This window comes from Mytilus edulis, chromosome 14 (genome assembly GCF_963676685.1).
Source record: "Mytilus edulis chromosome 14, xbMytEdul2.2, whole genome shotgun sequence".
NCBI lineage: Eukaryota > Metazoa > Mollusca > Bivalvia > Mytilida > Mytilidae > Mytilus > Mytilus edulis.
In genome coordinates, this window is record NC_092357.1 from 57,225,073 (window position 1) to 57,241,312 (window position 16,240).

General features: G+C 34.0%; 1 protein-coding gene across 1 annotated transcript; it reads left to right on the forward strand.

Annotated features, from left to right (window-relative positions):
- Window positions 1-1,729: 1,729 nt before the first annotated feature.
- LOC139503885 (zinc finger protein 160-like) lies at window positions 1,730-15,042 on the forward strand. The gene is made up of 2 exons (XM_071293877.1): window positions 1,730-1,971; window positions 12,385-15,042. Exon 2 carries the CDS (start codon window positions 12,426-12,428, stop codon window positions 14,094-14,096), a length of 1,671 nt encoding a protein of 556 aa, XP_071149978.1. The 5' UTR covers window positions 1,730-1,971; window positions 12,385-12,425; the 3' UTR covers window positions 14,097-15,042.
- The last annotated feature ends 1,198 nt before the right edge of the window (window positions 15,043-16,240 follow it).

A 16,240-nucleotide genomic window follows, 5' to 3' on the forward strand; every position in this document is an offset into this window, starting at 1 on the left:
AATAATGATCCTCACTCAGTATAGGCTCTAGATATATCTTAAGTCTAAGGTACGAACCATTTGATTTGAGGGGAGGAAGTCTGTGATATATGAGTGAACAAAATCTGACTCTGATTTTTGCCTTGAACAAAAATTCTGGCCGTATCTTGATTGAAAACAATACTCCTATCCACTTTTTTGCTATAAGAAACGAAAGTTTCCAACAGAATCATTTAACATTAAATGAACATGATAAATAAAAAACGGGCGTATTTTTTTTTTTTTGGGGGGTGGGGGGGGGGGGGGGAGGTTTGCAGTTCTGCTGTTTCGCCGAACTGATATATTGTTTTTCTTTTCCTCAAGACCAGACTGAAACCTGCCTGCTGGGTGTGGCCTTTATGTCTCCAATTATCGACCGTCGTTCATAAATTCGTCGTCATTTAAGACTCATTTGTAGCCTTTTGTTGATTTAAAAACCCTCACTTTCCTTCATTTTGTTTGGTGAAACATAACAACCAAACATTTAAATAGAATTGCGTGTTCGCCTGTTTTAACTCGTGTCGGTCGTATTGTAAATTTCTTTGAATAGCCCGGCGTATATCTTGTTTAAAACAAGAAATCTAACGAGTTTATGCTCACTCAACATACAACAAACGAGAATTTTCCCTGTCTAGTTTCACTGACAAGTCTCACATCAAATATATCAGTACATATCTTTGAATCCATACTATAATTTTATGATAGGCAGTTAATAGGGAGAATAAAACATCAAAAATGTCCTACCCTTACACTTTACAGCAACTAAATAACAATACATTCCCCACATCAGTAACCGTTTAAAAAGTGCATTTTACACTTATTTTAGGTTTTTTATAGGCCTAAAAAGGTCCCAAAATTTTTTCGCCAACATTTTTAAAAGTTCGCCCCCCCCCCTTTAAAAATCCTGGATCCGCCCCTGATCAGTGCTCTGAATACTCTTTTGATCATAAATAGTTTCTGTCCAACTTTCGTAAAATTTCACGGAGAGTCATTCAAAAGACTTTATCCACATTCGGAACCTAAATATTGACGCCGCTTTGTCTCGCTTTTGGGACTTAAATCACTGGCTCGACAAAAATACAAACAGCATATCGAATCTGAGCAGATAGTTAATTGCTTTAAATATAAGGAAAGTACGTAGAATTCATAGATTCAGACTTTTACAAAAGATTCGAACAAATATATTAAATGATCTATTTGAGTAAGTTTAGTCCCCTTTTATTCAAAATTACAATGCATTGAAAAGAAAGAAGCACAAGGCTGATGTGCTTTTGACCAGTTTTTCTTATTCTATGTCGAATATTTGTTTTATTTTCAAAATTCAAGTGTACGCCCCGGCGTTTTGACGTAAACGTAGCTACGCGCATGCTTTTCGGATGTGCAATTAATATTTACTGATCGAAAAGGTCGATATCTTTACATGCAAAGACATAATGTGTTTATATGTTGTTTATAATAGAGATACTATGTAGAACTGCACCTATATAAAACGGCGATTCATATCCGTCGAGGAGGTGTTCCATAATTAGATGGAAATACATGTACATATATAGTGTGTTTGTATGTTTTATTACATTGTATTTTTTTGGGGACGGTTAACTTCCTGGTAGTAAGAGCTGTCACGGCCAGGCTGGGAAACTGGATAGACAAATGCTCACATAAATCTGTACCGATACCGTGACCGATACTGTGGGTTAAATGTCTTCTTATTACACCCTAACCCGTAGTGGTGCTCATACTAAAGGAGGGAGATACAGTATATACATACAGAAGAAGAAGATAAAGTTGGTCTCTTTCCCTCGACTTATAAGTTAATGAGAAAACAATGATTTATCATATTTGTTTACAAACTGGAGTGAAAAATATATGGGTAGACTATAATTAATACGGTTCTAAAGGTGTAAACTAAGAAGTCAGTGTCTACTTGTCCAGACTTAAATTTGCAATTTTGAGGTAAATACAATGTAACATGTATTATTATATCTTACATATATTACATACAATTCTATTAGATAACACCTTATCACATGACATGGAATAATCCAGTTAATTTTCATTTAATTGCAAGGGAGAACGAATAACCCTTATAATTTACACCAGCGGTGAATAACCCTATTACTATTAGTATTATTCTACAGCGAATAACCTTTTGACTGTTTGAGTGTCTAGATTTGCACTCGAGTTACATCCCATGAAATGACGTCACAGACGTAAATAAACAAAATGGCAGCGTTCACGTTACACTGACAGCCCATCGAGAGACGAGGAAATAAGGCTTTGGAAGTGAATACAGAGTACCAGCAGCCGATGATGTTTCTCATAGAGTAACGGTCCTTTTCACATGTTTCAGGGCCATCAATATTTTTCCAAAAGATTCTACCTCTGTTGTATCATAGTCTACTATAACACATAGTAGTCTCAGGTCGAATATTTGAGAAATTTTAAAACACAAATGCAGTATTTTCAAACGTCATTTGTTTGTCATGTAAAAAATTATATAGTATTTACTGTAAGCGTTCAAAATGCCCTTCCACTGTTAGTTCGGTATAATAATTAACAATTGTGGCCCCTTAGAATCGATGAATATCAAAATTGTCAACCCTTAAAAAAGTTATTTCACTTCGGGCTGCGCCCTCATTGAAATAACCTTTTCAACCGGCCATAATTGTATATTATGATTGCCAGATATTATGAGACAACTATCCTCTAAACATCAAATTATTAAAGTATCTAGATGCATCCCGTAAGAAATTAGAGGCAACCGGACTTCAACAATGAGTAAAACGCATACCTCATAAATAGCCGGCTATAAAAGGCCCCAAAATCTCAAATGATAAACCAGGGGGGGATCCAGCCATTTTAAAAAGCCTTAAGGGGGGTTTCCCAACTTGAATTATAGTTATCCTGTACATGTACCATTGTAAACTCGTACCAATGACAACTTGTACCACTAAAAAAAACCTCGTACCAATGCAAACGTGTACCACTACTAACTCGTACCAACTTATTTAAATCAGTAACATTGAATAGATCTGGTGCTCTTTTGTATTGTTTCTAAAAGGAATTTTATTTAATGAACAAATTTATTTATTGTGTTTAAATTATTTATGACTAACAGCTAGAAAGTATGAAATTTATTTTATCCATTAACCAGCACTATTTCGCAGAATATGACAATGCTTTTATTTCATATATATATTTCATATATATTTAGGTCATTTTCATTTTTCTCATTTATATATATATATATATATATATATATATATATATATATATATATATAGTACGTCTGAGTCAGTGACAACTCTACAACAGATGTATCCATCGGATCGCCATCAATGATGGTGATACATGGCTGTGTACATAATGTATATACAACTCGTCTAAACATCAACCCAACAATGTTAGATCTGTAAATTTGCTTTCGCAATTTTTTGGTTCTTCCCTCGCCTGGATTCGAACCCATGCTACAATCCCGGCCCCATGCTACTGTGATATCGTGACACCAAATTTGGTGTCACGATATCACAGTAGCATGGGTTCAAATCCCGGCGAGGGAAGAACCAAAAATTTGCGAAAGCAAATTTACAGATCTAACATTGTTGGGTTGATGTTTAGACGAGTTGTATATATATATATATATATATAGATTAATACATGGCCTTTTCCATATCAGCCTTGGTATCATTCCGAGACCCCCATATCAACCCGAGACGGAGTCGAGGTGCTGATATGGGTTGAGGGATGATACCCAGGCTGATATGGAAAAGGCCATGTATTAATCACTTTATCATATACTTCCGACAATAGTTTTATGTAAGGCAAATAAACAAATGCAATAACTAAAACAGTCAAAAACTTTATAAAGAAAATATATTATGAATCAAATATACTATAATTGTCCAACAACAGCATCACTACCTCCTTACAAATGTATATATGTATGGTAACATTTCCGATAGAGGCATTTTGAAACATTGAAAATTTGGAAAAGTTTTATGATCATTACTAATCCATGTTTGTTGTACTATAAAATGATTCATAATTGTCAATGGCATTTGTTAGCAAGTACTAAACTATCCCAATAAAAGTTCCCGTAAATTTTGACGTCGTCATAAAAAAACAACTGACGTCACAATGGAAAAGTAAACAACCGATACCGGAAACACCGGAAATAACTTGCACAAGAGGCACTATTATGGGTTTTGTGCACGAGATGCACATGATATGGGTTATCAGCCCGGGTGGGAAATTATGGCTTGTGTGCTTCCGCTCATTACACATATGCAAAAGCTATCATATCAATGCTAAGTATATGATAAATAGAGATTAATACATGGCCTTTTCCATATCAGCCTGGGTATCATCTCGAGACGGAGTCGAGGTGCTGATATGGGTCGAGGGATGATACCCAGGCTAATATGGAAAAGGCCATGTATTAATCGCTTTATCATATACTTCCGACAATAGTTTTATCAGGCGCGGATCCAGAGGGGGGGTTCCGGGGGTTGGAACCCCCCCTTTTTTTTGGCCGATCAATGCATTTGAATGGGAGCATATAGCTGGAACCCCCCCTTTACAATGGAAAAGTAAACAATCAATACCAGAAACACTGGAAGTTACTTGCATGAAAAGCACTGTTATGGGCTTTTTCACGAGATGCCCCTGATATGGGTTATCAGACCGGGTGGGAAATTATGGCTTGTGTACTTCCGCTCATTACACATATGCAAAAGCTATCATATCAATGCTAAGTATATGATAAATATATATATATATACAATTTATCACCTGTAAAGGAAGTTAATAATATGCATCGCTTTCTCCACAGAGGAAATTTAAGGAACCATGAACTGATATATATGAAATGGTACCTAAAATCTTCCTCAGTTTTAAGGGGGGGTTCTGTTGCTTAGTCTTTTTGTTTTTCCATGTTGTGTTAACAGGGCAGGCGGTACGGCAGGTACGGCAATAATTTTTGTTGGTACAGCATACCGTACCAATAATTTGTATATATTTTTTTTTAAATCCAAAGGTTTTTGAATGGAAATAAAGAAAACAAGTCATTTAAAGGAAATAACAAAGATAGAAAATCAATTTATGAGTCATAAGTAATTTACCGTATACATTCATTAAAACCGGTTCAATAGAAATAAAAGGATGAGGTATGAGTGTCAATGAGACAAGTTGAACTCTTAATTCAAGTCACAATGTGTAAAAAAGATAACAATTATAGGTAAAATTATTGTCTTCAATACGGAGCCTTGTCCATTGTTGTCTCACATCAAACAGCAAGCTATACAGAACCCCATAACGACTAAGGCCAAAAAAAATTATATGTGTGGTTTCCAGTAACCCTACTTTTTGGCTTAAAAATAGCCTACCTTAAAGATTTTATTGTCATTTTTCATTAAGCACTGTAAAGTCAGAATGTTGCTCCCATAGACTCAATGTAAAAAAAAAAACCACCATAAAATAAAAAAATTCCTACCTACCTACCCTAACTTTTTTTCAGATGTAACTGGAACCACACATACTTTTTTATTTGGCCTAAGGTGAAACAATTCAAACATGAGAATCAACAGTAAAATCTATATAAAAAAAAACGAGAAATGAGAAAACTTATGAACCAACGACAACCTCTGAAAAACAGTCTCCTGTCATAAGACAGGTGCAAACCAAATATTAAACATGACAGTCAGACCAAAGTACAGCATTGTTTTACTTATATAATCTTATCTCTGCAAAGATGAAAGATATGTCAATCAGATGTGGATACAAAAAAAATCCAAAGATCTTTTAGAGTACATACAATCTAAGACTCTTGCAATAGTCAATGACTTTATATTTTCTACACTTTACAAAAGTATTCCACATTCCAAACTTAAAAGACAAAATGAAAGAGTTGATATTGCTTTGTTTCATAAAAAAAAGCATAAAAAAAAGAATGGCCAACGTAGATACAAGTATCTTGTCTTAGGAAGGGATAAGTACTTGGGGGGGGGGGGGGGGGGGGGGGGGGGGGAGGGGGTAGGAGGATTTGTTTTTGATTGGTTATTTATTTTTGTAAACTAAGAGGACAGATTAATCATTTTCTGCACTTTGGAAGCAAGATTTTTCATTTTCTTTAAAGTAAGGGACTGATTTTTCATTTTCACAACTATATTTTTGATATTCATGATATTCGAAAACATACAATTTTTAAATGATTTGTTTATTATAAATAATACATACATGTATAGTATAGTCAATTCATTATGTACCATTTAATTAGATTAACCATCCCCTCTGCAGAAAAGAATCTTTTAAATTCCCAACTGCATATAAAATTGAGAATGGAAATAGGGAATGTGTCAAAGAGACAACAACCCGACCATAGAGCAGACAACAGCCGAAGGTCACCAACAGGTCTTCAATGCAACGAGAAATTTTTGCACCCTAAGGCGTCCTTCAGCTGGCCCCTAAACAAATATATACTAGTTCAGAAGTAATGAACACCATACTAAACACCAAATTGTACACAAGAAACTAAAAGTTAAAATAATACAAGACTAACAAAGGCCAGAGGCTCCTGACTTGGGACAGGCGCAAAAATGCGGCGGGGTTAAACATGTTTGTGAGATCTCAACCCTCCCCCTATACCTCTAGCCAATGCAGAAAAGTAAACACATAACAATATGCACATTAAAATTCAGTTCAAGAGAAGTTCGAGTCAGATGTCAGAAGATGTAACCAAAGAAAATAAACAAAATGACAATAGTCAATAGTACATAAATAACATCAGACTACTATTAGTTGACTGACATGCCAGCTCCAGACTTCAATTAAACTGATTGAAAAATTATGTCTTCATCATATGAATATCAGGCACAATCCTACCCGTTAGGGGTTTAGTATCATACCATCATAACATATATGAGAAGAACATAAACCGTGTAATGCCAACAACTGGTTTAATAATAATAAGTGTGTTTAGTTCTGATGTAAAGACCCTATAAGTGAATCAATACTAACGCCAAAATAAAGGCTTTTTCCCCTGGAGAAGAATCCCAATTTGAAAAAAAATGGCTTAAAATTATTCCAAAAAGGAAAACTTTTTTCCCAATCAGTGCAGCCTCAGTAGTAATTGTGAGTGAATGCAAACTGAAAAACACTCATTTGAACATTTTTTATGCCTAATATGACTATATGTGCAGATTTGAAGGTCTATTTATGTATCTTCACTGACAATAAGGGGTCTTATTTCAAATGAGGGTTTACCTCTTGAAAGGGGGTCTGCAAATTGAAGTTCCAGTCATATTGATGGTTAATTATTAATTTCCCAATTTGATAAAAATGACACATATTTTCCCAATAAAAAAGGGTAGTCTGAGGTAGTTTTGAAAAAAAGCCAACAATATCACTGGTCTTTAATGACTTGACAACAGTATAGTAACTATATCCCTTCTTAATAAGTCTATTTAAAGGTTTTGTTAGTTTCTGAGGTGAATACTGACAAATTGTGCTTTATAAAGAATATTTCCATAAAATATTGGATGTGAAATACCTGAACGTATAAGAAGTCTGCATGTTGAGCTATATTTACGAATGATGTCCTTATACCGATGATAAAATTTAGTAAATGTTTTGACTAGTTTGTGATATCGAAAACCCTGGTGTAATAATTTTTCAGTAATACATAAATTTCTCTCGTTAAAATATAAAACATTGTTACATACACGAGCGAATACATGTATTGCATACATACATAGTATTAAAGTTTTGTTATACATTGTAACTAGGCACTTTTGAATGTATTGGCAAACATACTACGCCGAGTGGAGCGAGGCAAATTTTTTTTTGAAGGGTTTTGGAGCCACTGAAGGCCCAAGAAGCTATAGAACAAATGATGCAAAATGATGCTTTCTGGGTATTCCGATGGATGACCCTTTCATAATCTGAAAACGAAGTTTTGTTTTAATAATTTTTTGACAATATTTTTTTTGGCCTCAAAGCAAAGGTGTAAGACTGAAATTTCTAGGGACAACATCAAAAAACCAATGTGCATGATAAAGCAAAAATGGAATTCACATAGTTAAGTCAGTGGCTGCTGTTTTTTTTGTAAACTCAAGATCAAGTTCATAAAAAAATTACTAGATTACAAAAGGAATGCAACACTAACAGAATACAGAGGGCTATTAATGAACAAAAGACAAATAAATAAGAAACATTGATCCCGAAAAAATCAGGGCTATAAGTCTGAGGGAAAACAGAATTTCTTCTAGCAAGGCCGTGAACACAATTTGATATGGAGACAAGCGTGGTTTTGATATTTCCTACATGTAGTTACGGCCCTGTTAAAATAAAGGCAGTGTCTGCGCGTACCCGCATGCGGGTACGAATAGTCATATTGCCAGTCTTGGCTGCGCGTACCCACATCCGATTTTCTATTAAAATGCCATCGGATCGGGAATGAAACGTGAAATATATACGGAAATTATCGATAATATAGGGATTTCGTGTAGAACGAGTGAAGAGACTGAGTATGAAAAATAATATTTTCAAATTGTATTTATTAAATAATGATACATAATAAACATTGCAAAAATTAAATGCACAATGATGGAAAATGAAACTGTACATTCCCTGTAAAAGAAAACATGATAGAAATTAATACTATTATAAAATTTAAATGAAAATTTTAAGAATAAAATTTTAATAATTTAAAAAAATACCCATATGATATTTTAAAATAATCTTTTAGTAAAATGTAAAACAGAAACTGAAATTTTAAAATATATAAAAATTCTAAAATTTAAGCTTGAGTTTATAAAAATTAAAGAAGCAAGTAATGATATCAATTTAAACCAATTATAAAAGATTCATGTAACTAATTAAGGTTTTGTCCATCTTTAGTTACGCCAAGTTTAATGTGGAAAGGACATTCCATTTGGAAAGTACTGAAATTAGACATATCCTTAATATCACGAACGATTTACAATACAAAAACTATAAGTAATCGACATTATAAAAAAACTTAAATGAAACGCGTGGCAAATTCGATTAAAAACTACAATTTAAAACAAATACCTTGTATTAGGCCTTTTTCTTGTCAAATTTGTTTGGAATTGCTTCCCACCATGAATGCAGGAAAAATTTATTCTGTTGTACTTTAAATCTTCTTTAATTTTTGTGCTCCCGGTTTCTTCTTTCTTTTCTCTGCGGCTTCTATAAATTCTTATATACAATTGTATGATATATATATGTGTATATTTATGAAAATTCTGAGTAGTTTTAATCAATTTATTCACTAATTGCAACAAATTCCGTATATATTTCACGTTTCATTCCCGATCCGACGGCATTTTATTATAAAACCAGATGTGGGTACGCACAGCCTAGAACGGCAATTTGACTACAACATAGATTATAAAGATCAATTTATATATATCCCTCAGCTAGATAACTTACTTGCTAAAGCAATCTGCTCTTTGATTCTCAAAAGGTGGGGCGGCCCCCTGACCCCTCCTTAATCCGCTTCTGTTAATTACCATAACATTTTCAAGTACCCCATCCCTGCACTGTACATGCAATTTTGAACAAATTTAGCAAGTAAGTTATCTAGCTGAGGGATATATATAAATTGATCTTTATAATCTATGTTGTACGTATCACAGAAGTATGGTTCATACCAAAACTGTCCCTTTTCCAATTTGAAGAAAAAAGGAGGAGGGGAACAATATTCTGAATTATGTCTTAGGTTTAGACTAATAAATTTTTTATGAATGAACAAACTCTGGTAAAAACTTGAATATTAATAAGCACATTGCTTTCCTAATGGAACTTAATAAATAGAACAATGATAATGAGAAAAAAAAAGTATATTGGCCATTTGTAATATCCATATGCAGTTTTCTCTGAATAACACATACGTTACTACCAGTCCAATTTGAGCTTGAAATTAGTAAAATAGTATTGGAACTAAAGCTTTATATGTTTTTCATACTGCTTGAAATAGATCATAGAACGAAATAAAGTAACGTTGGAGTCAATATAGCGAGCTTAGTTCTGTTATAGGTGTATCACCACTAATTCGGGCCCGACCAGTAAGAATTTATCAGAAAGAAGTATATATTTAAAACAAAATAGTTCCTTTGCATGAGTGTACCTTTCTAAATATGTAGAATATTTATGTATTTTTGTATTTAATGAAAACTGAATGACTGGTGATCATTGTAGAACACTTTTTGACTGATAATTTTGGATATTTAAAAAATAATTTTATTGCACCAAATTTTAAAAAGAGGGTACATTTTGCTGGTTTGCCAGATCTGAGGTACCTGTTGTTTTGTATATCAGAAGTTCCTAGAATTGAGGGATTTAACATAGAAAGCAATGGGGCCATGAATTGTGTTGTACGTCCTTCATATTTTTTATACGACCGCAAACATTTTAATTTTTCGTCGTATATTGCTATCACGTTGGCGTCGTCGTCGTCCGAATACTTTTAGTTTTCGCACTCTAACTTTAGTAAAAGTGAATAGAAATCGATGAAATTTTGACACAAGGTTTATGACCACAAAAGGAAGGTTGGGATTGATGTTGGGAGTTTTGGTCCCAACATTTTAGGAATTAGGGGCCAAAAAGGGCCCAAATAAGCATTTTCTTGGTTTTCGCACTATAACTTTAGTTTAAGTGAATAGAAATCTATGAAATTTTGACACAAGGTTTATGACCACAAAAGAAAGGTTGGGATTGATTTTGGGAGTTTTGGTTCCAACAGTTTAGGAATTAGGGACCAAAAAAGGGCCCAAATAAGCATTATTCTTGGTTTTCGCACAATAACTTTAGTATAAGAAAATAGAAATCAGTGAAATTTAAACACAAGGTTTATGACCACAAAAGGAAGGTGGGGATTGATTTTGGGAGTTGAAGTCCCAACAGTTTAGGAATAAGGGGCCAAAAAGGGGCCCAAATAAGCATTATTCTTGGTTTTCGCACCATAACATAAGTATAAGTAAATAGAAATCTATGAAATTTAAACACAAGGTTAATGACCATAAAAGGAAGGTTGGGTTTGATTTTGGAAGTTTTGGTCCCAACAGTTTAGGAATAAGGGGCCCAAAGGGTCCAAAATTGAACTTTGTTTGATTTCATCAAAAATTGAATAAGTGGGGTTCTTTGATATGCTAAATCTAACTGTGTATGTAGATTCTTAATTTTTGGTCCCGTTTTCAAATTGGTCTACATTAAAGTCCAAAGGGTCCAAAATTAAACTAAATTTGATTTTAACAAAAATTGAATTCTTGGGCTTTTTTGATATGCTGAATCTAAACATGTACTTAGATTTTTGTTTATGGGCCCAGTTTTCAAGTTGGTTCAAATCAGGATCCAAAATTATTATATTAAGTATTGTGCAATAGCAAGAAATTTTCAATTGCATAGTATTCAGCAATAGCAAGAAATCTTCAACTGCACAGTATTGTGCAATAGCAAGAAATTTTCAATTGCTCAGTATTGCGCAATAGCAAGAAATCTTCAATTGCACAGTATTGTGCAATAGCAAATATTTTCAATTGCACAGTATTGCGCAATAGCCAGAAATATCTAATTGCACAATATTGTGCAATAGCAAGAAATTTTCAATTGATTGGAGTTATCTTTCTTTGTCCAGAATAGTAATTGAGTCAACTTAAATCATTGTACAATATACACTGTATATTCACTTTTACTACCAACTGATAAATTAAAACAATCTTTACCATTCAGTGATAACAAGCACCTTTTGTTACATTTTAATATTTTATGATGTATTTAAATGAGTAGTTATTGTTGCAAACTCCATTAGAAATTTGAATTGAGATCAGTTTTGGAAAAAGGGAAAGGGGGATGTGAAAAAAAAATGGGGGGTGGGGGGGGGGGGGGGGTTACATTTTTCTCATTTCAGATTTCATAAATAAAAAGAAAATTTCTTCAAACATTTTTTTGAGAGGATTAATATTCAACAGCATAGTGAATTGCTCAAAGGCAAAACAAAAAAATTAAGTTCATTAGACCACATACATTCTGTGTCAGAAACCTATGCTGTGTCAACTATTTAAACTCAATCCAAATTTAGAGCTGTATCCAGCTTGAATGTTGTGTCCATACTTGCCCCAACCGTTCAGGGTTCAACCTCTGCGGTCGTATAAAGCTGCGCCCTGCGGAGCATCTGGTTCACGGTTGTAATGGCGATAACTTTGACGACGTCTAGGAGTCGCGTCACAAACTAAGGGAGATAATCGGAAAAAATGTCATGTGACTATAATTATAAAAACATGCAGATGCAGAAATGCAGAGAATGGCAACAAAGATATTTTGATCTTTGATTTTTTTTGTTCTTTACAGAATCGTACAAGAACTCACTGGTGATAAGCCTTATTAGTAGGATGTATGAGGTAGAGGATTTAGTAACAACCAGTGGTATTCATCAGAGAAACATAAGAACAGAAGCTGGTAATGACGTTAAAAGTGACGTTTGTCCTAAAGAACTTACTCAAAGCAGTGACTTAAAGACACATTTGAAAACACATACTGGTGAAAAATCTCATAAATGTGATGTTTGCAGTAAAGAATTTTTGACCGGTAGTAAACTTGAAGTACACAAGAGAACACATACTGGAGATAAACCACATGCCTGTGATTTATGTGATAAACGTTTTAGTCAGCCTGGTAATTTAAAAAGACACATGTTAATACATACAGGTGATAAACCTCATACGTGTGATGTATGTGATCGACGGTTTAATCAGTATAGTACTTTACAGAGTCACATGAGAACACATACAGACAAAAAACGTCATGACTGTGATTTATGTGGTGATTGGTTCAGCCAGTCTCGTTATTTAGAAAGTCACATGAGAATACATACTGTCGAAAAAACTCACGACTGTAATATATGTGGTAAAGGGTTTAGACTGCCAGATACTTTACAGAGACATATGCATTTGCATACAAGTGATAAATTTCATAAGTGTGATGTATGTGGTAAACGGTTTAGTAAGCATAGTTATTTGAAGACACACCTGACTATACACACAGGTGATAAACCTCATAAGTGTGATTTATGTGACAGACGGTTTAATCAGCGTGGTCATTTACAGAGACACATGAAAACACATATTTGTGAAAAACCTTATAAATGTGATGTTTGTGATAAAGAATTTTCCCAAGGTAGTATCTTAATTAAACACATGAAAAAGCATACTGGAAATAATGTTCGTGATGACAGCGGTAACCAGTTTAGTCAGCTTGGTAATTTAAAGAGACACATGATAAAACATTCAAGTGATAAACTTCGAAAATGTGATTTTTGTGATAAAAGATTTAAGCAGTACAGTAATTTACAGAGTCACATGAGAACACATACAGGCGATAAACCTCATGCCTGTGATTTATGTGGTAAACGGTTTAGCCAGCATGCTAATTTAAAGAGACATATGCGTATACATACAGGTGATAAACCTCATAAGTGTGATTTATGTGATCGACGGTTTAATCAGTATAGTACTTTACAGAGTCACATGAGAACACATGCAGACAAAAAACCTCATGTCTGTGATGTATGTGGTGAACAGTTCAGTCGTCCTCGTTATTTACAAAATCACATGAGAAAACATACAGGTGATAAACCTCTTGCATGTGATATATGTGGTAAACGATTTAGTCTGTATGCTACTTTAAAGAGCCATATGCGTTTACATACAGGTGATAAACTTCATAAGTGTGATTTATGTGATCAACTGTTTAATCAGTATAGCAGTTTACAGAGGCACATGAGAACACATACAGATGATAAATCTCATGACTGTCATGTATGTGGTGAACATTTCAGTCAGTTTCGTTTTTTACAAAGTCACATGAAAATACATACCAGTGGCAAACTCTACATTTGTACTGTATGTGGTAAAGGGTTTAGTGTACAACGTTCTTTAAAGACACACATGCCTATACATACAGGTGATAAACCTCATGAGTGTGATTTATGTGACAGACGGTTTAATCAGCGTGGTCATTTACAGAAACACATGAAATCACATATTTGTGAAAAACCCTTATAAATGTGATGCTTGTGATACAGAATTTTCCCAAGGTAGTATCTTAATTAAAAACACATGAAAAAGCATACTGGAGACAAAACTCATGTTTGTGATGAATTCGATTAACAGTTTAGTCAGCAAACTACTTTAAAGAGACATATGACTATACATTCAGGTGATAAACCTCACGAGTGTGATTTGTGTGATCAACGGTTTAATCGGCATAGTAGTTTACAGAGGCACATGAGAACACATACCGATGACAAACCACACGACTGTGAAGTATAAAGGGTTTAATGTGATCACACGGTTTTTTAGTACAATTTTCCTCTGTAATAGGGAATATCTTTAAGTTTAAACTACTATCGATGTTTAACTATAAAAAATGGAAAACAACACGTTTTATAATTTATTGCGTCCGAAGCGCTTTTCTGGATTTACCTTCATCAGGAACGCTCAAAGCCAAACATTTGATTGAGAAGAAAAATTAATTATTTTTTGAATTTTATAAAACCAAGAAAAAGTTTTAATTCATAAACTTTTGTCACCACAGCGAAGACCCGTATGTAATAGGCCGTCCATTCAACTATCAGGGAATGTTGGGAGACACATGAGAACACATAGAGACAAAAAGCCTCATGACTGTCATGTATGTGGTGAACGGTTCAGTCGTCGTCGTTATTTACAAAGTCACATGAAAAAACATACCGATGACAAACCACACGACTGTGATGTATAAAGGGTTTAGTCTGCATGCTTCTATACCGAGCTATATGACTATACATATAGATCCGAAATCTCACGAGTGTGATTTATTTGATCAACGGTTAAATCAGCATAGTAATTTATAGAGATCCATAAGAACACATACAGGTGATTAGCCGCATGAGTGTAAATAATTCAAAATTTGGTGACTATGTTAAACACATCTATCCCATTGAACTAGAGATAAAGGATACAACATATACAGTTAAGTCGACCTTATATTTTGATTTACATCTAGAAATTGCCTAAGATGTTTGATTAAAAACAAAACTTTACGGCAAAAGAGATGATTTCAGCTTTTCAATTGTTAACTTTCCATTTCTAAGAAGCAACATTCCAGCAGCAGCTGCTTACGGTGTTTATATCTTCCAATTGATACGATATTCCCGTGCTTGCATTTTCTATCATGCTTTTATTGAAAGAAGGCTACTGCTCGAAAGGAAGCTATTAAACCAAGAGTTCCAAATGGTGAAGTTGAAATCATCACTTCGTAAACTTTACGGACGCCATCACGAGTTGGTTGATCGTTATGGAATAAACGTTTCACAAATGATATCGGATATGTTCCTAACTAAAATTCCCTCATCCTTTTCATGAATGTGACCTACCGAATTAGACTATTTACCGGATTTGTAATCACATAAGCAACACGACGCGTGCCACATGTGGAGCAGGATCTGCTTACCCTTCCGGAGAACCTGAGATCACCCCTAGTTTTTGGTGGGGTTCGTGTTGTTTATTCTTAAGTTTTCTATGTTGCGGCATGTGTACTATTGTTTGTCTGTCTGTCTTTTTCATTTTTATGACTAGCGTTGTCAGTTTATTTTCGATTTATGAGTTTGACTATCACTCTGGTATCTTTCGTTCCTCTTTAATGTACGTGGTAATGCGTTAACAAGATTAAGTGTTCAGGTCAAGCTTGTTATTTACATAGACATATGCGTGACAATTCGTATATATATTTCTCTAATTCTACGTCAATTTATCACTTTCTACACTCATTGTGTAAAAAAATTAAGAGAAGACTTTATAAGTTAGCAATATGATTAAAATTCCGATCTATCTAAACTCTCTTATACATATAAAATGTATAAGATCTGATGCACAGTATAGATGTTTTACTTTATAATATAAATAAGAAGATATGGTGTGAATGCCAATGAGACAATTCTCCATTTAAGTCACACTGAGTGTATAAAAAGCTACCAAATTTTAATTATCTTGCATAGTGTATCACCCCTTTTGCATATTGAAGCAAATACAAAATATGTTAAAACTAGCTTTTGTCATGTTTGTAATACATTTAGACTTTTGCAAAATGATGTGGATGTGTTTACCATTGCCCTTTAAAAAAGTATATTTTTCACAATTTTTCGTTAATCTTTTACATAAATCTTCTC